This window comes from Rhinatrema bivittatum, chromosome 1 (genome assembly GCF_901001135.1).
Source record: "Rhinatrema bivittatum chromosome 1, aRhiBiv1.1, whole genome shotgun sequence".
Taxonomy (NCBI): domain Eukaryota; kingdom Metazoa; phylum Chordata; class Amphibia; order Gymnophiona; family Rhinatrematidae; genus Rhinatrema; species Rhinatrema bivittatum.
In genome coordinates, this window is record NC_042615.1 from 740,331,521 (window position 1) to 740,354,987 (window position 23,467).

At 46.1% G+C, this 23,467-nt stretch overlaps 1 protein-coding gene and 1 long non-coding RNA gene across 2 annotated transcripts in view; one reads left to right on the forward strand and one right to left on the reverse strand.

Annotated features, from left to right (window-relative positions):
- The window catches only part of LOC115076468 (selenoprotein P-like), a 39,195-nt gene that overhangs the window by 11,618 nt on the left and 4,110 nt on the right, over positions 1 to 23,467 (forward strand). Inside the window, exons 3-4 of the mRNA XM_029577983.1 lie at positions 4,376 to 4,588; positions 21,862 to 21,979. Of these exons, the coding sequence (XP_029433843.1) occupies positions 4,376 to 4,588; positions 21,862 to 21,979 (331 nt within the window). The remainder of the gene's footprint in view (positions 1 to 4,375; positions 4,589 to 21,861; positions 21,980 to 23,467) is intronic.
- The window catches only part of LOC115076497, a 35,296-nt gene that overhangs the window by 5,745 nt on the left and 6,084 nt on the right, over positions 1 to 23,467 (reverse strand). The window contains exon 3 of the long non-coding RNA XR_003852778.1: positions 6,648 to 6,854. This is a non-coding gene — a long non-coding RNA (uncharacterized LOC115076497). The remainder of the gene's footprint in view (positions 1 to 6,647; positions 6,855 to 23,467) is intronic.

Below are 23,467 nucleotides of genomic sequence, written 5' to 3' on the forward strand. Positions count from 1 at the left end.
CTAATTTTTATCTTCTTGGTGTTGCGAGCTCATTTCATAGACATTATAGGTTATTCTTAAACTATGTATTATCTATTCTATCTACATCTTCATTCTTAGACGTCAGTAGTACTCTTATCATCAGTATATGGAATATTCATCAGTTTTTTGCCATTGGTGCTTGTCTTCCTGTTCTTCAATGCATAATGCCAAAATTGCTCACATATGTAAATCACTTGGGGGCAATTTACAGAGGTGAATTGTTTTCAACATTTTGTCTTCCTGTTCTGCCCTTGTTTCCAAGATTAAAAGTTCACTGTATGAATTGAATTAAAGTGGGGACAGTATGCATCCTTGTCTTGCTTCTCATTTTATTTCCACATTCTTTGCCCTCCAACAACAATAAATCTGGCAAACCTTATTGTTTTTATTTATTTTGCTTGTTCTAGTGCAGCGGTTCTCAACCTGTGGGTCGCGACCCCGGCGGGGGTCGAACGACCAAAACACAGGGGTCGCCTAAAGCAGGTCCCCAACCACCGGTCCACGGACCAGTACCGGGCCATTGGGGTTTTTTGCCGGTCCGTGGTGCCGCGGCTGCTGCCGGAGGCGGGGCGAAGCTGGAGACCTGCCTCCTCCAACCCCAAAAGGGAAGAGGCCAGTGGCGTAGCCACGGGTGGGCAGGTGCCCACCCAACTGGCACCGGAACTGCAAGGCTGTCGCGGGATCCCATCCCCGCGACAGCGAACAAGAGAACCCACGCCTCGCGCGCCATCACGGCACACATGGGGAAGCGCTGCTGCGGCCGTATGGCCAACCGGTCTTCCTGTTCGGGGGGGAGCGGAAGCGCATGCGCAGCTTCCGCTTCCTCCCCCCAATGCAGGAAGATCAGCTGCCTCTCCTGCTGCCACCCGTTCTCCTGCTATCTTCGGGCCAAACGGCCCGCCGATTTTCCTGTTTGGGGGAGCGGAAGCGCCGCGCACAGCTTCCGCTTTCTCCCCCAAAGCAGGAAGATCAGCTGCCTCTCCTGCTGCCACCGGCCTCCTGCTATCTTCGGGCGTCGGGCCGTACTGCCTGCCGATCTTCCTGCTTGGGGGGGGGGAGGGAGGAAGCGTACGTTGTGCGCTGCGCTTCCGCTCCCCCCCCCCCCCGACAGGAAGTTCGGCGGGCTGTACGGCCCGACGTCCGAAGATAGCAGGAGTCCGGTGGCAGCAGGAGAGGCAGCTGATCTTCCTGCTCTGGGGGAGAAAGCGGAAGCTGTGCACGTGCTTGAATGTGTATGTGTGGATGAGAATGGGAGTGTGTGTGGGTGAAAACTGGAGCCTGGGTGTGTATGTGGGTGAGAATGGAAGCTTGAATATGTGGGTGAATGGGAGCTCGAATGTGTGTATGTGTGGTTGAGAATGGGAGCCTGGGTTTGTGGGTGGGTGAGAATGGGAGCTTGAATGTGTGTATATATGGGTGAGAATGAGAGCCTGGGTTTGTGTGGGTGGGTGAGAATGGAAGCTTGAATATGTGGATAAGAATGGGTGCTTGAATGTGTGTATGTGTGGGTGAGAATAGGACCTTAAATGTGTATATGTATGGATGAGAATGGGAGCTTGAATATGTGTGGATGAGACTGGGAGCATGGGTTTGTGGGTGAGAATGGGAGTCTGGGTTTATGTGTGTGGGTGAGAATGGGTGCCTGGATGTGTGTCTGTGTGTGCATAAGAATATAAGCCTGGGGAGGGGTGAGAAAGTGAGAACTTGTATGTGTGTCTGCAAAGAATGTGAGCTTGTTGGGGGGTGGGGGGGGGAGAGCATATGAGAGTGACAGCTTGAGTGTGTGAGAGGGAGTCTGTGAGAGAAAGCGTGTATGTGTGTGTGTGTGTGTGGAAGGGAAGAAGACAGTAATAGAAGAAAGACACTGAAAAGGAATTAGGAAATGAGCTATAAGGGAAAAAATGGGAAAAAGAGACCAGGACCAACTGATTAGAAAAATACAAAGATCAGACAACAAAGGTAAAAATATATATCTATATTTTGAGATGTTAGCAATTTAAATATAAGCAACACAACCTCTCTCTCAAAATTTATGGACAGGTAGGAGCCGTGTATAAAATCGTAATAATAAGAAGGCTAAAGTACCACAAATCACCGTGAATTATGTTTGTATCATTAAGTAAACCTCATACTTAGGCGTAGATGTGAATGCTATGCTGCATAATTTGGCATTATTTATCAGTAAAAAAAACAACTAGTAGACCTGCATGCCTACAGCCCACCCATGTTAACCTTGTGCCCACCCAAAAAATCAATTCTGGCTATGCCACTGGAAGAGACATGGCCCAAAAAGCTAGCGCGTCGCAGTAAAGTATGTGGCTGGAGCCGCGCAGGCAGGAAGGAGGTGTATCAGCCACTGCAGGTGCTCCTCCTACTTCCTTCCTGCCCGCCCTGCCCCGGAAGACAAATGTTGCCGGAGCCACACGGGCAGGAAGGAGGAGGCGCGTCAGCCGCGTGGGTAGAAGAGGTGCTTCAGCCGCGTGCAGAAGAGGAGCAGCGGGGCCGGGAAGACTAGGGCCGCTGCAGAGCCCATCCTGTGGCAACCCGTAAAGAAGAGGCCCAGAGGTGAGAGAGAGGTGTGTGCGAGTATGAGATGAGTTGAGAGATTGTGTGTGAGAGTGAGTTGAGAGACTGTGTGTGTTTGCAGAGACAGCATGTGAGAGCCTCTGTGTGTGTGAAAGAGACAGCATGTTAGAGTGAGAGCCTGTGCTTGAGCAAGGCAGCATGTGGGGGTGTGAGAGAGCTTGTGTGTGAGACTCAGACAGCCTGTGCCAGTGAGAGACTGTGTGTAGGAATGACTGCATGAGAGAGAGAGCATGTGACAGTGAGAGCCTGTGTGTGTATGTGTGTGTGAGAGAGAAATGCACGTGAGAATGAGAACCTGACTGTGTGTTTGAGGGAAGAAGATAGGTGGAGAGAAAAGAAATAGAAAAAAAAGGCAATATAAAAGGAAATGGCAAAAAAATAAGAAAGGGAAGCAGATGTAAAAAAAAAATAAATTACTTTTTACTGATTGGTACATGTAATCTTTGGGAATGTGCAAGAGTAGCACTTTCTCTATGGCGGATCTCACAATGTACGAGATCAACATGGAGGAAGTGGAAACCCACGGGGCCTGCACAAAGGAGGCAGCAGAATGGGCTTCAGTGCCAATAGCAGCAATCAGCGCCTCCCCAATAGCCACGTGGCAGTAATTAGATTAATTGTTTGACTCAGCTGGAGGTGACAAAGTATGAAGTGGGATGTGAAATCAGCTTGATCTGGTGGAGAATTAGGATTGCTGTTACACATGAACTGTATTTGGCAAACATTAAGGGAGCCAGGATAATCAATTGAAGCCTGCAGCTGAGGACTGATTCATTATGACTCATGTAGAAATTAGTGCATTTTCCAGATTAGTCTGCATAACACAATTCTCAACATTCAGCATTATTTCTGCTGCATAGAGTTTTATCTGAGAGGCTCTGAGGTTGTGAGGGAGCCAGTAAGAGTGAGAGCATGAGTGTGTATGAGAAAATCCAGGGGAGTAAGAGTGTGTGTGGGGGGGGGGGGGGGGGGGGGAGAGAGTGTCTTACACCCTGAGAGTGTATCAGTGTCTGTGAGAGTGAGAGGTTATGGTGGGTATAAGAGCATGAATGTGTATGTATGTGACAGTGTATGTGTGAGAGAGAATGGACATGTGAGTATGTGTGAGAGAGAGAGGATAACCTCCTAATCCTCGACAATATCAGGGTGACTGGAAATCAAGAGCTCCCATGTATGGACAGCAGGGGCTTTTTAAAATCCTTATTAGTTTTAATTATTGTGTGTTATTTGATATATGTGCTGTTTTGAAATATTTTATTGGTGTTTGGGAAATTATAAAATGTATATGATTTTAATTAATAGAAATTCTATTTATCAGTAATTTTAAAATATTCTTTTATTAGTATGGTTTTACTATTATAACTGATGCTTTATGTTTAATTTTATTGTTTTATGAGGAATGGTGGTTCTGTTTATAAATGTCATAATAAATAAGTATGCACTAAAATCCAACCCCATCCATAACCCCGCCCCATATGACCAAAGCCCCACCCTCGCCCCGCCCTCACCCCGCCCTCGCGGGGCGAGGGCAGGGCGAGGGGTCACCACAACATGAGGAACTGTATTGCGGGGTCACGGCATTAGAAAGGTTGAGAACCACTGTTCTAGTGCTATTGCTTAAAAAGCTGGAGGGATAGTTCAATTGTCTAAGACTTGTTATATCTATGTAAAACACAAGGGTTCACAGATTGAAGTTCCTTCTGTTGAGTATAAAATCAATATCCGCTGTAACTAGGTAATAATTATATATAATTGTATTATGCATTAGACTGGAAGATCTGCGGATAGAACTGGAGAACAATGGATTGGTGAACATCTCATATATAATTGTTAATCACCAAGGAAAGCCTTCTCAACTGAAATATCACCTCTTGAAAGAGCAGGTGTCCGAACACATTCCTGTGTACCAGCAGGATGAAGACAAACCTGACATCTGGAGACTGCTACATGGAAACAAGGATGATTTTCTTATATATGACAGGTATGTAATTCAGAAAATATGTGAAATATTTATTTCCATATCTTTAGATGCTGACTCCATGTAGCACTGCTTTCCTGAACATTGCACAGTATATCTCAGCCTATGACAATTAATATCTTCCTTTTTTTTAATTACATCAATCATTGGAGTTATGACAACACAAATGCTGGTGGCTCCTTACAGAGTAACAGATTTTTTTTTTTTTTAGGGATATGCTTTTAAGGACCAGAGTCTACTTTGTTAAATATACTGGGGCTACAGTCACAGCTGTATTGGAAAAGAATTTCAATTTAAATTTCAAATAATTTTAAATGAAAAAAAGAATTATTACATAATGTATGCATGCTGTTTTATTTTAATGTTATCAAATTAATAATTTAGAGGGCTATTTACTTAAGTGCAGTAACTTGTGCTAACGTTAATGAGGATTAGTGATTAAAAAATAGGGCTGTGGCAATTACGTTAAACCTCGTTTACCTACAAATGCTTCACTATGCAGCTCCTCATTACCTCCCTTCTCTCTTATCTCTCTCTACACCCCTCCTCATGCACTCCGCTTATCAGACAAGTCACTCCTATCTCTACAACCAATTCCCGATTCTGTGCTTTCCACCAGGCTGCGCCATGAGATTGGACTAGTCTTCTGAACTGGTGCACCAAGCTCCCTCTCTCGCTGGGTTTAAATCCCATCTAAAGAGCCACCTTTCTGAAACCGCTTTTAAATCTTATGCCCGATTGCCTGCTTTTAGTCTTCTTAACTAACTTTCTTTTGCTGTCTTGGGAAGTCCCAAGATGAGGGCTGTTACTTCCAGAGGAAGGCTTGTATTACCTCTTCTTATTCATTCTTATGATTTATATATATTTAGTTATTTATAATTTTGCAACCTGGTCACTAGGTGGCAGCATCTAGCCCCTGTCTCCTAGCGTAGTTAGCCCTGCCCTGCCCACGGAACTATCAGACTACGAAAGTCTGTCCAGGCAATAGTGAGATGTGAAAGTATGTATAGAGGACCATGTTGCGGCTTTGCAGATAGCCTCTATAAGAATGTCTTTCTGGATTGCCAAGGATGCTGTGATTGCTCGTATCTGATGCACCTTTACTGTTCTCGAAAGGGGAAGGGAAGCTGAGGCATAACACTAAATGTATACAATTTGTTAACATAGAAACATAGAAACATAGAAATGACGGCAGAAGAAGACCAAACGGCCCATCCAGTCTGCCCAGCAAGCTTCACACATTTTTTTCTCTCATACTTATCATTTTCTCTTAACTCTTGGTTCTATTTCCCTTCCACCCCCACAATTAATGTAGAGAGCAGTGATGGAGCTGCATCCAAGTGAAATACCTAGCTTGATTAGTTAGGGGTAGTAGGGGTAGTAACTGCTGCAATAAGCAAGCTACACCCATGTTTATTCCCTTTACCCAGACTATGTCATACAGCCCCTATTGGTTGTTTTTCTTCTCTCCTGCCGTTGAAGCGGAGAGCCAACCAGTTGGCTAGACTTCTCTTGGAGACAAATTCCCAGTTTGTTAGGATTATAAGAGACAAAAAGTTGTTTAGACTTCCTGTGTTCTTGAGTTCTAATGACGCATTAGAATTAGGGCATCCCAACAGTGAGGTTCCAATAATAAGAAAAGTAGCCCAAGTGCCTGAAACTAAAAACTCACCTGAGCTAAAAAATTCTAATTTATCCCTATCAATTAAAAAGCAGAATGAAAATACAAACAAAAAACACACTTTCCCTGTATGTACCCGAATCAGTCCAGACCATGGGTTAAGCCTCCTTTCCAGCAGGTGGAGACAGACCAAACCTGAAAAGGGGATCCTATATGAGGACAGAGCCTAGCCTGCAGCCCTTCAGTATTTGTCTGTCTCCAGCAGGTGGAACAGCTCACCCTGTGGTTCCCTGTTAGCTTGCCCTTTGTTCCCCTCGGGGTTTCTTCTTGATTCTTTTCTCTGGGGCAAGCTCAAGCGAGTATTGTTTTCATCTGATTTCTTGTAAAAAAAAAAAAAAAAAGAAAAAAAAGTACCTGTAAATTTCTGTCATTTTTACTTACTGTGTCAGGGAGACAGTCCTGTCTCCCTCACTCTTGGGGTTCCTAGGGAGGCTTGGCCCCTTGATTGTTCAGCCTAGGTTCCCTTCCCGGTGACCTTTTTGTCAGTGATACTGGTGGTGCCAGTCACTGTCCCTTAGTCTGCTGCCTTGCTCCGAGATGCCCATTCCTCGGGTGCTCTTTCAGGGATGCGAATTCCCCTGTGACTGTCTGTAAAAATAAAAAAAATAAATAAATAAATAAATAAATAAATAAAACTATAAGAAAGGAAGCAGTCAACTTTTATTCTTTGCTTGTGCAAGTTAAAAAAATAAAATAAATAATAAAGGCAGCAAGATTTTTATTGGTAGGAGGGAGCGGGGTTCGATCTCCTGCTCCTCTCCTCTGGGACTCCCCTATCAGCTGTTTTTTTCTGTGTATTGCGGCTGCCTACATTTCTTCATGCCGCGCTCTAACCTGTGCCTGGCCTGTGGAGAGCTGGCCTCCCGGCTCACCCGCGATGGGGTGTGCTCCCGATGCCTCCCGGGTGGGGAGGGCTCCTCCACGGCGGCACAGATTACTCAAGCCCGGGTCGGGCTCTCCGACGCATGGCCAGGCCATTCCCGTCCCGAGAAACCGCGGGAACGGCGGCCATTTTGGGTATTTTGGAGGATGCAGGATCTGCTTCTCCTGGGGCAGGGGAGCAGAATTTACCACTTTTACCCCCAGATTTGAGCCCGGTGCGTTCTCGGGGGGGGGTGACATGGACCCCACCTCACCCCCCTCGCCCCCCCTCCCACCTCAGAAAATTCGTCCCGGGCCCGTTTTTCATTGGATTTTGTGCTGCTACTGCACGAATCATATTTGGCTAGCCTACAGAGCGAGGTGGATCCCCCCTACCGGTTCCCCCCCTTCCGAAAATTCTTCGGATGCCCGTGCCGGCTCCCGCCGCGGTTCCTGACCACAAGGCTCTGTGCGGGTGGTCCTGGGAATCCCCCCATCCCGGTGGACCCCCCACAGCCCCCCGTGGACCCTTTTGATGAAGTAGATGGGGAGGCCTCGGCTCAGGCTCCCCCGCTCGAGAGCAATGATCCCTGCGTCCTACATTTATTCCAGCGTGAGGAACTGGAACCTCTCATTCCTTTTGTGCTCCAGGAATTAGGAATTGATGCCCTGCCGGATGATTCTGTGGCGGCAGCGATGACTCCAAATGCGGACCCGGTCCTGGCGGGACTTGGGGCACTACTGCATACATTCCCATTCCATCCTATGCACCGACTGCTCCTCCTGCGGGAATGGGAAGCCCCTGAGATGGGCCTCCGGGTTGGAAGGGCTATGGACAAGCTCTACCCGCTTCCAGAGGACTGCCTGGACATGTTGAAAATTCCGAAGGTGGACTCTTCGGTCACCGCGGTAACGAAGCATACCACCATCCCGGTGGTGGATGCCACGGCGTTGCGGGATGTTCAGGACCGCAAGCTTGAAATTTATTTGAAGCGGATTTTTTAGGTCCTTCCTCTTGGGGTCCGGGCAACAATCTGCAGCAGTCTCATGCAGCGGGCAAGTCTTAGGTGGATGCAACAATTACTCAGCACCCAGGACCTCCCGTCTGCAGAGGCAGAGAAGGCGGAACGTTTGGAGGGCGCCATCGCATATGGCGCGGATGCCCTTTATGACTTGCTTCGCGTCCAGGCAAAGGCTATGGTTTCCGCAGTTTCGGCCAGACGCCTCCCCTGGCTACGCAATTGGTCTGCGGACGCTTCATCGAAGGCTCAACTGGGCACTCTTCCCTTTATGGCCAGTTGCTTTTTGGTGAGGACCTGGAACAGCTTATTAAATCCTTGGGCGAGAACAAGGTTCATAAGCTGCCGGAAGACCGCCCCAAAGAGTCGAAGTCTTTCTTCCCGACTCATATTCGCTTTAGGGGGCAACGCCGGTATGGCAACAGGGTGCGGGGTTCTTTTTCTAGAGGCGGCGTGTCCAGGTCCCAGTCGTGGTCTCATTCCTTTCGGGGCCGTCGAGGCTTCCGGGATGGCCACCAGCAACACCCGGCCACCAAGTCCGCTCCCCAATGAGATCCGGCGGGTCCATTCCTCTGCACGAAACTTAGGTGGGCGTCTTTCTCTGTTTCGCGAGGAGTGGGCCAAAATCACATCCGATCACTGGGTCCTCGAGGTGATAGAACACGGTTACGCGTTAGAGTTTGTCCGGGACCTCTCGGATCTGTATCTCGTTTCCCCTTGCAGCCGGTCCAAGAGGCCCACAGTCTGTCAAACCCTGGTCAGGCTCCAGGAACTGGGGGCGATCATTCCGGTGCCAGTACCAGAACAGGGCGCCGGCCAGTATTCCATTTACTTCGTCTTTCCCAAGAAAGACAATTCTTTCCATCCAATCCTGGATCTCAAAAGGGTCAACTGGGCCCTCAGGGTTCCCCATTTCAAAATGGAGACCCTGCGGGCGGTGATCACAGCGGTCCGCCCCAGCGAGTTTCTAGCATCCCTCGACCTGACGGAGGCTTATCTGCACATTCCAATTCTGCAAGAACATCAAAAGTTTCTTCATTTTCACATCCTGGGCCAGCACTTTCAGTTCCGGGCTTTTCCCTTCCGTCTTGCCACCGCTCCCCGCACCTTTACCAAGATCATGGTAGTCGTGGTGGCTGCACTCCGCTGGGACGGAATCTTAGTCCATCCTTATCTGGACGACTGGCTGGTAAGGGCCAAATCCACCGTCCTATGCGCGCGCACATTCGACAGAGTGCTAGTCCTCCTCATTTCGCTTGGCTGGATAATCAACTACTCCCAAAAGCAATCTTCAGCCCTCTCAGGTTCTGGAATTTCTGGGAGCTCGCTTCGACACTCAGGTCGGGAAAGTTTTTCTCCTGGACTCGCGGGCACTCAAGCTGATCGATCAAGTGGACAATTTTGTTTCCCTACCGCTTCCCACGGCTTGGGATTACCTGTAGGTCCTGAGGACCATGGTTTCCACGATCGACCTGGTCCCCTGGGCATTTGCGCATATGCGTCCCTTTCAGAAAGCGTTGTTATCCCGCTGGAAACCGGTGTCTGAGCAGTACCAGGAGGTCCTGCCTCTTTCCGGCTCTACCATTGCCGACATATAGTGGTGGCTCTTGCCGACGCACCTCCTCAAGGGGATGCCTCTCCTGACTCCCTCGTGAGTCATAGTCATGACGGATGCCAGCCTCTCCGGATGTGGGGCCATCTGCCAATCTCAGGTGACTCAGCGTTATTGGTCCCCGCTCCAGTCCCGTTGGCACATCAATCGCCTGGAGGCCCGTGCAGTGCACCTGGCCCTCAAGTTTTTTCTTCCCCTGATCCGCCACAAGGCGGTTCGAGTTCTGTCGGACAACTTCACCACCGTGGCCTACATCAATCGACAGGGGGGTACTTGGAGTCGTCTGATGGTGCTAGAAGCCTGCAAGTTCTTTCTCTGGGCGGAGAGGCATTTGGATCGTCTGGCTGCCTCCCACATAGCGGGCAAGGAGAATGTTCAAGCCGACTTCCTCAGTCGTCAACATCTCGACCCCGGCGAGTGGGAGTTGTCAGACACGGCAATGGATCTAATTGTTCACAGGTGGGGTCCCCCCCTCACCTGGATCTCATGGCGACATTGGACAATGCCAAGGCTCCCCGGTTCTTCAGCCGGTGGAGGGAGCATTGCTCGGAGGGAGTGGACGCGCTGGCTCTTCCTTGGCCTCCCGACGTCCTCCTCTACGTGTTTCTACCATGGCCGTTAGTAGGGAAGATTCTCCGGAGAATAGAGCTCCATCGCGGTCCAGTCATTCTCGTGGCCCCTGAGTGACCCCACAGGCCGTGGTTCGCGGATCTGATGAATCTAGCTACGGACGGTCTTCTTTGCCTCGGTCACCTGCCCCATCTTCTTCGGCAGGGTCCCGTATTTTTTGACCAGGCGGCTTGCTTCTGTCTAGCAGCATGGCTTTTGAACGGTGACATTTGAGGCAAAAAGGTTACAAGGAAGAGGTTATTGCCACCCTGCTCAGGGCTCGCAAGCAGTCTACATCTCTGGCCTATGTCCGGGTCTGGAAGGTTTTTGAAAATGCCTGCGAGGAGTTGGGTGTTTCGGCGCATTCTCCTTCGGTCGCTGTAGTTCTCACCTTCCTGCAACGGGGACTCTCCAAGGGTCTTTCTGTCAGCTCTTTGCGGGTACAGGTTTCGGCTCTCGGTTCCCTTCTGGGCACCATTGAGCGGTGTCCGGTGGCGGTGATCTTCGCCATCTTGATGTTAAACGCACCTTGTTGCGTTATCTTGAGGTTACCAATGACTTCCGGATCTCGGATCACCTCTTTGACCTGTGGAATGGTCCAAATAGGGATAAACAAGCTTCTAAGACTACGATCGCTCGCTGGTTGAAGGGGGCAATTTCTTCAGCCTATATCTGCAAGGGCCGGGCGGTCCCGGAAGGTTTGAAAGGCCATTCCTTGCGTTCTCAAGCTGCCTCTTGGGCGGAGAGCCAGTCAGTCTCTCCGCAGGAAATATGCAGGGCGGCTACATGCACACTTTTGCTCGTTACTACCGCCTTGACGTTCAGGCACCAGCTTTTGGTTCCTTTGGTCGTCAGGTGCTTCGAGCGGGATTGCCTGGGTCCCACCCTTTATAGGGAAGCTTCGGAACATCCCATGGTCTGGACTGATCCAGGTACGTACAGGAAAAGGAAAATTAGTTCTTACCTGTTAATTTTCGTTCCTGTAGTATCACGGATCAGACACCAAAAATAGTCCAAACGTTTCTTTATTTGAGTGGAGACAAGAATTCATACAAACGCCCGACTTGGGCCGAGTTTCGCCCCACTTGGGGCTGCCTCAGGGGCTGTGAGTAGATGTTCTCTTTTAATAAAATTGTATTCTTTATGTTAAACATCAAATGTATGGTAGTTCAGCTGTCTGTATAGATGTGCACGGTCTGAGGCAGCCCCAAGCGGGGCGAAACTCGGCCCGAGTCGGGCGTTTGTATGAATTCTTGTCTCCACTCAAATAAAGAAACGTTTGGACTATTTTTGGTGTCTAATCCATATTCTTGCCCACACGGCGTTCTTAGACAACCTACCCTCTTGCTTCATCAGTATCACGGATCAGTACAGATGCCCTCCCGTCTTGTCTGTCCGCTCAAATTTTTTCCTGTTTTCTCCTTCTTAGAGGAATCGTTAGTCTCTCTGCATGGCTCTCAAGGAATTTCATTACAGGCACCGGAAGCATCTTTACGTTGATCAGGGGTAGTCATGCAAGAGCGTTTTAGTACCACAGTTCATTCACTTGTTCTATTGTTCTGATTGTTTACACTAAATTACTAGTTATCCTGTTACTTGCTTGATCTTATTTGGTAATGGAGGAGATGAGCTCCTCACCCTGTGGTGGAAGCATCCATGGTTAGAATTAACTGGTGTGAAGGAGGTCATAGGGGGCTGCCTCTCTATTAGCACTTTCAGTTTTAGCCACCAAGTTAAGTCATTTTTCATTGAAGGCGTAATAAAGCTTTTGGTGGAAAGTAGTTGGGACATCTGAGACCATTGTCGCTTTAAGTCCCATTGTAACCTGCGCATGTGTAGACAAGTGAAATACACTATGGGCCAGATTTTAAAAGCCCTGCGCGTGTAAATCCAGCTGGATTTATGCATGCAGGGGGGTTATGCGTGCCAAGGCTATTTTGCATAGGCCAGGCGACGCGTGCAAGCCCCGGGACGCGCGTATGTCCCGGGGCTTTGAAAAAGGGGCAGGAAGGGGGCGGGGACATGGGCGGGGCACTGGTCCAGGGGCGGGACCGAGGCCTCCGGCACAGCGGCCATGCCGAAGGATCGTGCGCCGACAGCCGGCCAGCGCGCGCAAGTTACGCCTGCCAGAGGTAGATGTAAATAAGAAAATAAAGGTAGGGGGGGATTTAGGTAGGGCTGGAGGCGAGTTAGATAGGGGAAGGGAGGGGAAGGTGGGGGGAGCGGAAGGCGAGTTAGATAGGGGAAGGGAGGGGAAGGTGGGGGAAGGTGGGGGGAGCGGAAGGAAAGTTCCCTCTGAGGCCGCTCTGATTTCAGAGCGGCCTCGGAGGGAATGTGGAAAGCCATCGGGGCTCCCCTAGGGCTCGGCGCGTGCAAGGTGCACAAGTGTGCACCCCCTTGTGCACGCCGACCCGGATTTTATAACATGTGCGCAGCTGCGCGCGCATGTTATAAAATCGGGTGTAGATTTGTGTGCGCCGGGTTGCGCGCACAAATCTACTCCCTCGCATATTTCTTAAAATCCAGCCCTATGTTAATAACCTCTGCCATATGGCCTAATAATATTAGTAATTTGTATGCCATTGTCCTGGATTTGCTTCATAAATGTAAAGCTAGGAGGTGTAGGCGTTTCATTCTGTCAACGGGCAGGAACGCCCTTTCTTGCTAGGAGTTTATCCTTGTCCCTATGAATTGCAATACTCTTGTTGATTGGAAGATTGGCTTCTCATAATTTATGAGGAGTCCTAGCATTTCTAAGGATTGGACCGCGATCCAAAGGTCCTTGTATAGATCTGTGGGATTCGGGGAAACTATCAGCCAGTCGTCCAGTTAGGGGAAGATTCATAACCCCTTTCAGTGAAGATGCGCCACTGCCACTGCTAAGCACTTTGTGAAAATTCCCAGGGCAGAGGAGAGTCCAAAGGGGAGTACTTTATACTGGTAATGTGCACTGACAACCTGGAAGCAAAGGTACTGCCAGCAGGAACAGTGAATTGGAATATGGGCATATACATCTTTCAGTTTGAGTGAACACATCCAATCACCTGGCTGTATGAAGGGCAAAATGGACTTCAGAATTGTCATCTTGAATTTCTCTCTTTTCAGTGTTTTGTTGAGAGGACGGAGATCTAGAATTGGGTGAAGATATCCCTTATATTTGGGAATGAGGATGTACTGTAAATATAATCCCTTGCTGCTGTAAGAAGGTGGAATGCATTGAATGGCTTTTAGCTTTAAAAGCTTTTGTGCTTACAGGTTCAAGAGAGGAATTCAAGCTGTTTTGTTGATGGTGCTGCATGAGGCAAACTCAGTAAATTGTTAAACTGAAGGTGATAGCCATGCCAAATTATCTTCAGAACCCATTGACTGGTAGTTATTTGGGCCCAAGCTGAAAAGTGATTGGTGACTCTGCCCCCGACTGGAGCCTGTGGCTGTGGCCTGGACTCTTAAAAATCCTTGTTGGTTTTTTAGAGTTTGTCTGCTGTTGAAGTTTCTGAGGTCTACGGTCCCATGGATGTCCACTTTCCGAAGGTTGTGGAGGTTGTGGGCGGGGTTCCTGATAGATGTGGGTGTACTGTTTGTAGGGCTTATGCTGGTAGTAGGATTTCTTGTATTGCGGGAATAATCGCTTGAATTGGGCAGGCTGGTCTGATTGCAGCATGAGGGACTGCACCACCACATTCAGCTTCTTTATCTGCACCACTGTCTCACGGAGTTTGTTCCCAAACAAGTTGTCCCCTAAGCAGGGGAGATCTGTGAGTGTTTTGTGGACATCCTCCCTAATTGCACTTGCTCATAACCAAGTGGTTCTACGTGCCGCTACAGAAGAAGTAAATTTACTTGTTGTTGTTTCAAACACTTCATAAATCGAACGTAGCAGATGTCGAATTCCTTCTTCTAGGTCCTGTAGTGGCTGAGGTGTTATTTGTTCGCCAGGGTCAGAGTATACAAAGGGTTTGAGTTGTTGCAAGCACTCATATATGACTTGCCCCATGTAAAACTGATGCTGCTGAATGCAGGAGATTAGCATGGAGCACTGGAAGATTTTCTTGTTGTTTCTACCAGAGGGGAGTTCACATGAAGTTTTCACTTTTTCGCTCTTTTCATGCCAATTCTACCACGACAAATACGTGTAGATTAACTGGGCCATGACATTGACACTTTTTGAGGCGAAACTTCAAGTCTAACTTTCTGGCTACTAGCAAATTGGTCTGAGGGGACGCCAAGATTTGAGGAGAACTGAGTCTGAGACAGCATGTGATGGAAAGGCTGCTGGTTCGGGCGAAATATCCAAAATCTTCAGTATCCCAAAGACCTCTTTGTGGGGATCTGGGATTTTCCTAATCTCAACATTTAATCTGGTTCCCATCTTCTCCACAAATTTGGAATGTGTTAAATCCTCTGGGGGAGATGTATATTCCGGAGGGTCCTCTGGTTCATCTAAGGGAAGATCTGTGGAAGAAGTCGGTGACTTAGGTGGAGAATGATAGGAGAGAGGTGAGTTCTCTCTATCTGGATCTTCTGCTGGAGTAGGAGAAATCTCTGGTGAATGAAGGCTCCTTGGGCTGCCTGCTCCAAGTTGAGCACCCTCTTGATCCCTTTCCTCAGTATCTAAGTCTGGTAAGAGATGTTGGAAACTTGGTGGGCTGACATTTGGATGCCAGGCTGAGAAAAATCCCTTCAATATAGCCGAGATTTGCTGCATCACTTCAGCTGAACTCCACCTCAGAGAAACTGGGCAGGTTTTCCTCTCTGTAGCTTTTATGTTGATGAGGAAGAATGCTACCTCTTATATGAATGTGATGGTGGTATGGCAGCTTGTTTTTTGTTTTTTGTAACTTTCCCTCTCCCTTTTTCTGATTCACTGTATTTAAAGTTCAAGGTTCTTATTGAAAATATTGTTTTTTACGTTACGTTATGCTTTACACTCCTTGTTATTTGTAAACCGGGTTGATGTGATGCCTATCATGAAACTCGGTATAACAAAAACAATAAATAAATAAAATAAATAAATAGATGTGTATCTGAAGTTGGGGAGTGTAGAGGCCTACGGACTCAGGCTCTTCAAAGTCCATTTTGTTACAGTAGAATAATGTTTCTTGAAGTTAAGGATATTCCTGTCTTCGTCTAGATGCTGTTGATAATCCAGAGTATACTTGAAGACCATTTTGTGATTAACCCGGTGAAATAACTGAAGGCGATTTCACCAGGGAAGATCATGGTCTGGGTGATTAAGTTTCCAAGATGGGTTCTACGTCGACCGATACCTCTAGGTTCGGTGATGGTCTACCTCTCTGCAATTCCCACAGAGCTGAAATTGAATTAGAATGGTGGTGATCACAGGACTGAGAAGTGGGCCATGATTGTCCCTCCTGCGTCAAATGCATAGATTTTTCCCCTGGGTGGTTTCAGGAACTTTGACTGCTCTAGGTGCAGTAGATCTGCGTTGTGTGGAACCTTCGCCGGTTTTGCTTGGCCTGTGCTTGTGTTGGCACATGCTTCATGTGTGGCTGCTCTGCTTTGCTGGCATTGCGCCGTGCATCCATGGCGCTATCTGTGTCATAAGACACTTCATGGTGCGGCTCGTGTGCACTGTGTTGAGGTGTGTCAAGTGTGGTTGTGTCAACTGCATGGGACTCTGACACTTTTTTTGGGTGTACGCCCGACAAGTGCGTCGCTTTCACTTGTGCCGACGCAGATTTATTTTGCGAGGACATTTTTGGCCTGAAGAACTACCTTGATCATTCTGGGATTTGGCTTCGATAGTCTTGGAGTGCTTGCTTTTTGCTTGTGCTGCACCATTGATTTTAGGCCTACTCAAGAAGTTCTCTTTTGTGGGATTGGATGTTGAGGCTTGGGGCCCGGTGATAAATGAACTGAATGTTGGGGTGAAGGCGTATAACTTCCTGATGGGGAAGATCCTGCTTCTGTCTCCTGCAGCCTTGCGATCCTTTTGGCCCTCTGTCTTCTGGCCTATGGGGACATGTGGTCGCAGTCCTTACATATAGCCTGATTGTGCTCTAAGCCCAGACATGAACAACAATAATTTTGTCATTTGGTTGTGGACATGATGTGCCTGCAGGAACAATATTTAGATCCCAGGGCTTTTTTTGACATTTTCAAATAGTAAAAGTGCCGTTTGGCTCTCAACAACATGAGGTGAGAAGATTTGTGTCTGCTGTGAGATGTGGAAAAAAAGCAACCGAAGACCGAAGACTGAGGTAATCACGCGGGAATATCCGCACATGGGCAGAGCTCTGTTATACTGAGAAGGTTCCGAGCCATGTGCCGCCAGATGACATTGCATCCAAGACAGCATTGCTGCACATATTAAAAAATGTACTATGTAGTAAGCCCCTAATGTGGAGCTGAAATCACCATAGTTAGCATTAACATGGCTGTAGTAAAATTTACCATGAATTCAAGTATTTAAATTCTATGTAAATAGGGAGATAATGAACACTAAAAGGTACATTTTTAAATCCCAGTGCGCATCAAAATTGGGAGATAGGCGCTCAAGTTGGGCTGGTGTGCACTTAGCGGATTTTAAAAGCCGCCCGTGTACATGCAAACCTCCTGCTACGCACACAAATGAAAAGTTCCAAAAAAAGGGGTGGGGCATGGGCTTGGTATGGGTGGGGTATTCCTGAATTTCAGCTTGAAATTAGTATGTTACTATGTGCACAAGCGCATGCCGCAGTTCCCTGCTGCATATCTTTATTTTATTACTTACATGTTCTCTATAGCAGAAGTAAAGATAGAGAGTTTGGCAAGGTTTTATGGGTCGGGGCTAACAGGGGAGAAGGGAAGCTATTAAACTAGGGGGGTTTGTATGTCTATCCCTTACCTGGGTGAACTGGGAAACAAACTGGGAAAATTGGTAATGGCATCGGCGCGCGGGTTTTAAAATCCCCCCCCACTGACGCGGAAGAAGCGGCATTTGTACGCACAGGTGCATGTGCACTTAAAATTGTGCGCCCATGTGCGTGCGTTCAGGCATATACGTGCATATTGGGTGAAATGGCCGTGTCCCTGGCCGCTGGCTGATGAACGTGTGTACATGTGTGCCTATGCGCCTGTTTAAAAGTTATCATCTAAGCTATTATTTTGTTTACCAAGCTGCAATAAATAGCCCACACATTTTGGTGGGATGATTACTGTAGGAAATTTTGTACTGATGATGCGTTTTTTAGGATTGGGGGGGGGGGGGGGGGGGGGGGGGGGGGGGGGGGGGGGAAGGGATGTCCTGCCACTGCATACTTTGGCAGGCAAGAGGAGATATATAAAAATAATAAATAAAATAAAAAAAATAAACTTCGCTGCCTCTAGCTGGCTATCACTTCAAATGCAAAGTGTTTCTTCAAGCTCTCATTGCTTCAGTAATGGCAGAAGCATAAAACTATAACTAAGGGGCTTCTGTATATTTGGCAATCTAGAAAGGGTGAACCCTAGGGAGACAACAACCACTTTTTATTAACTACTTTTTAAGAATAGGAAAATACTTAAACATCTTGCAAAATCTATAATTCAACAATTAACAGGTCAATGCAGTCTCGGTGCATAGAAATGTGACATGTTCTTATGAACATCGGTATCTAAAACCCAAAAAATAAATAGAAAGCAGGCGCTCAACGTTGAACACCCGCTTTCTTAACACGCGCCCAACCACCTCTCCCGGGGACCCAATGTAATATTCAAATGACCTGCTGCGCTAAAAGGGATGCACTAGGGAAAAATGTGCTGGGAGCCCTGTCTGACCTGCCCTCAGCTCCCTGCCCCCAAGGTCTGGCCTCCATTAGGTCCTTTCCACTGACATGTGACAGTGAAAAGGACCAATCCCCTTTCAGAACAGCCTCCTGAAAGGCGATTGGTCCTTTCCCTGACATGTGACAGTGAAGGGACCAATCGGCAATAAGTGAAGGAGTGAATAAATTAATATTAAGTGAAAGGAGCAATCCTTCTGACATGTTTCACATAGTTTAATAGTAATAATTTGGCACACATATTCTTCAGGAGGTGTTACCAGGATTACATTGTAAATAATAATATGACCTGGCCCAGCTGAGATCAAATTGATACGTACAGGGAAGAGGGCTTTGTTATGATCGTGGACCCTTGGGCCGGCTGAGACTGTGGTATACTGTGGGAACCCACAGCAAGCATCACAGCTGGGAGACGGCACAGAGAGACTCGGAAGAGGCTTCACCACTGGAAGTCTGAGGTCCCCCCAGGAGGAGCCCGTAGAGACCCGGACCTCTTGGACTTAGGTGGGACCCTATGTGACCATGGATCCGGGCTGTGGCCGAAGAGATGGATGGAAGTCGGCTGGGCCCAGGTAGCTGAAGAGTCTTCACCCTCAGAAGCCCGCGGCCCCCCCGGGAGGAGCCCGTGAGAGCCTGAGCCGCAGGGACTTAGGAGAATCCTCTGGGCCAGCAAGTACCGGATACCTGAGGTAGTGGAAGAAACCAAAGTCGAAGTCCAAGAGCGAAGCCGGGTCAGAAGCCAGAGGTCAGAGATCCAAACCAAAGCCAGGGACGAAAGCAGAAGACGGGGTCGTGGGCCAGAGCCGGGTCAAAAGCCAGAAGTCAAAGGACGAACCAAAACCAGGAACGGAAGCTGAAAAAGTCAGGAGGCGAAGCCGGGTCAGAAGCCAGGAGACAAGAGTCAGCAGAGACGAACCGGAGTCCTGCGCAGCAACTAGAGACACAGAGGACTGTGTGAATCTCGTTGCAAGGCGAGGTATAGGTGCAGCTGCCGGGTTTAAATAACCTGGCAGCGTCTGACGTCAGCAAGGAGCTATTCACTGTTTCCTGCGCTGGCCCCTTGAAATCAGCAGCCCCGGCGCGTGCGCCTAGGGGGTGGGGCCAGCCGCGGATCGGCGTCTGCGTCTCCCTTGCAGGGAGAACGCCGTGGAGGGCCGCATCTCGGGCCTAGGAGGCCGAAGGGAAGGCGTTCTTGCTGCCGGGCCAGGCCGCATGGTGAGTGCAGGTCCCGGGGCACGGCTCGGGACTGTAACAGGCTTTCTTCAGTTTTATCTTATTATTAAGGAATTCTTTCCCAAGACAGATTTGGTTTCTAGATGACTTGTTCATTTTTAGGAAAGCTATCAAAACTAGGATGTTCAAGCAGGGCTTTACTTCATTTTATTGTATGCACTGTTGATAAAATATTTTGTACAATATTATAGATTAGGGTAGAGGTTATTTATTTGGTTTTATTGCTTTTGTTTATTATAACATTTTTATTTTATTGTAAAATTGTTGAATTTACTTATTGTAAACTTGCCTTGAGCATTATTTTGCAATGTAAGAGCAGTCAAATGAAAATTGATATGATAATTTATTTATTTATTTATTTATTTATTTTTGGTTTTTTATATACCGATCTTCTTGCATTGGATGCAAATCAAACCGGTTTACAGTAAAACAATTCAACTTGCCAAGTAGCATTACATTACATGGAACATTACATTACATGGAACAAATAATCTAGAAGCTTTGATTGCAATTAAAAGTACTCAGGTTCTGTTCATTTGATTTGTCACCAAATTCTGCTGAATGAACTACATATTTGTATTTCATTACAAAGTCTATTTTATACTTTAAATCAGAATAATTATTTGATTTTTATGATTGGTTTAAGGTATGCAATCTGTTTGATTTTTATTTACTTTAACCCCAACAGCACCGCTTTTATATATTTGCATACCCAAAGGTAAAAATACTATTGACCAAAAGAGCCATCAATTAAAATAACCAACCATTCTATTGTATAATTTTTTATTTTCACCAAGTAGCTATCTTTGGCTTTATATGTAGTAACGCACTGCTAGGCAGCAACATTCTGAGCTTGGTGGCTGGAGGGCTTTGTATTCCTTCCTGCAGCTGAAGTTAACTTGGACCTCTAAATGTTAAGTTTCCATTCTGGCAGGGAGGGGGTTAGATGGTGGGTTGAGCTGTTTACAGTTAGCCACTGAGGAACTTTTTTGATTTTCGGCGAAGGGGAAAGATTGGGAGAGTAATGCTGCTGAGATGTATCTTGAGATTTTTGGGAGAGGGGATCAGGAGGAAGAGGGATGTTACCGACGGGGCTTATCTGACACTTGGTGATGGAGGAGAATCAGGATGGAGAGGATTTCAGTCACATTTCACTTGGACTCTTAATACAAAAATTGTTTAACATCAACGTATCTTTAGCATGATGTTTTAACTACCCATTAATGTATTTTTGTATTAAGAGTCCAAGTGAAATGTGACTGAAATGTGTTTCGCCATTGGAGCAATTCCGTATAAGAGATTTTTTTCTTCCAAGTCTATGGTGTTTTGGAGCCCGTACTTGATGCCAATGTGAGTATTGAGTAGGAGATTTTGGTGCTGTCAGTTGATGCCTATGTGAGCAATGGGTAGGAATTTGAAGAATTAATATTTATAGTTGTTCTCCTGAAGAACTCTTTAATATGAGGCAAAACTTGGGCCCTAGACCAGATTGGGAGTGAAATGTATTCTTCTGTCAGATGTTGGAAGCCTTTGGGATCTGGAGCAAGAGTATCTTTTATTGGAAGTTGGATGCTCTTTACTGTTTTGGGGTGAAATCATTTCTAGTAGAAATTATTCAAATCATTGTAACCCTATTTTAAGAGAAATATTTACATGATTGGAAGCTTTACTTATTGAATATACACTGTATGTGGGTATTTTTAGTATTTTGAAATATGTTTTGATTTTTTAATTGATGCATGTAGAATTAATGTGAGTGGAAGAACTTCATGTGTACATATGTATAAGGATTTTTATTGTGGGGGATTCATATGCAATTAAATGATCAATTGGTGAAGTTCTGAATACATTTATATGAGTAAATATAGTTGAGAAATTGTATATATGATACATGCTTGTTAGTTTGTATTTAAATGTGGTCTATATAATATTGTGAATAAATCCTATTTTAAATTAATGAGCTAAGGATTATTAAAATTGATTAATATACACCCCTAGTTTCTCACTAATATGAAAGAAGACCATAATTATATTGAGTCCAAATGTCTTTCTTATATCTAACAACAAACTATATAACACACAGAGGCCGAAAGTGCAAATTTATCTGATTGCATGAGATGTTAGGATTTTCCTTACAGTGAAGTTAATTTTATAATTTTATTTTTAACTTTTCTAACAGATTCATAATTTAAGTAAATCAAGAAAATGTCTAAAAAAGGGAAAAAGAATTAAGAGCATCATTATGAGATCTAACACCAAGAAGTTTAGTCCACAATCACCATGGGAGGGAGAACAATAACAAATACCAGAAATAAGAAACAATGAAATAATTCAAAAGAGATGCCTAATGCATCTTAAGCGGACAAACAAAATTAGACCACATACAAGAAGACAGAAATTAAATAGAAGTTAATTTATCCTTACAGTGAAGTTCTAAGTATTCATATGATATGCTATTCTCTTATTCTTTAGTACTAATTTGTTAATCTCTTCTTTAGGTGTGGCCGTCTCGTGTATCATCTTGGTTTGCCTTACACCTACCTGTCGTTTCCATACGTAAAGGAGTCTATTAGGATCACATATTGTGAACACAAATGTGGAAACTGCTCCTATACGGTATTACCCCTCTTTAAATTGTAGTTATCTTTAATATATTGCAATAATACAGGATTAAAACTAAAATTGCTTGCATCTTAAAACATTATGAAGTAGAGTTTAAAAGCATTGCTCGCTAAAAACAGCCACATATGCACATATGTGGGCCGCATGTGAGCAACGCGAATTTTAAGAAAATGGGAAGGGTGCACGGACATGCATGTACATGCGCCCAGAATAAGGAAGCAGAAAAGGTGCAGGTGATAGGTGTTCCGGGGGGCGGGTCCAAGACTGATGCACGTAACCACAAATTTTACGCAGGCAACGCATGCATGTTGGCCGCATAACTTTGCTACTGCTCCTCATGAGGCGAGAGAGAGTGAAAGAGACTCTCTCTATATATGTAGCATTCTAGAGGGGCACTTTGAATTGGAGTGGGTTTTCGGGAGGTGGGCTAGGGGGGTGTTATTACAGACACATTCAGAGGTATTCATAGTAAAATTGATATCAGTAAAAGAATTATAGTCCTTATAAGTGATGAAAAGGAGTAGATTTGTGCAATGCACCTAGCACTGCAATATACAAATCAACTCTTGTTAGACTTTTCATCACTTATAAGGACTATAATTCTTTATTGATGTTAATTTTACTATGCATATCTTGAATACCTCTGAATGTGTCAGTAACAATATTCCCCCCAAACCCAACCCACCTCCCGAAAACCCACCCTGATTCAAAGTGCCCCTCTAGAGTGGTACATATGTATAGAGTGTCAGACTGACTCTATACAAAGTCTCTCTCTCTCTCTCTCTCTCCAAGATTACATGTCTAAAGGCTGTAGAAATATGTGCAGCAACAGTATTTTACATGCGTACTTTATAAAATGAGGCATATTTTTGCTTGTGCATTTATGGGTGCATGCATGTTCCCTTTAAAATTTAACCATATATAAAACCTCAGAGGTTAATATTCAAAGGGGAATATGCAGATAACTTTTAAGTAATCAAGAGAAACCCCGAGGTTTAAATGTCTTGGATATCTGGATAAAATATTTCTGGATAATTTGGAGGAATTTCAGGATGTTCCAGGGCAGAGTTGACTTAGCATAACTTATCTGACTAATTTCAATTAGTTAGCCGAATAAGTTATTCTGCTAAGTCTAGATGTGGTTCAGCACTGGGGTAAAGTCCCAGATAACTTTATTCAAATGATATAGCTGGTTAAGTGGTGACTGAAGAAGAAAACAAGTTAAGCGGGCCTACTGGCCTGATCCCCAACCCCAATGATACTGTTGAGTCTTGTGCCTGAAGACACCCACCCAAGATAATTTAAAAGGTTTTTGTACTATTGGACAGATAGTTGCCTCCCCTCTCCACACTGCAGTTTCTCTGAATAACCCTTCCTCCAGATCCCCTCCTCATACTCTATCCCTGCCAAACCTAATTCTCCCAACCCATCTGGCATCTTCCAATTCCCTCTAAGTGATGGGATCACAGAATATACCTACCA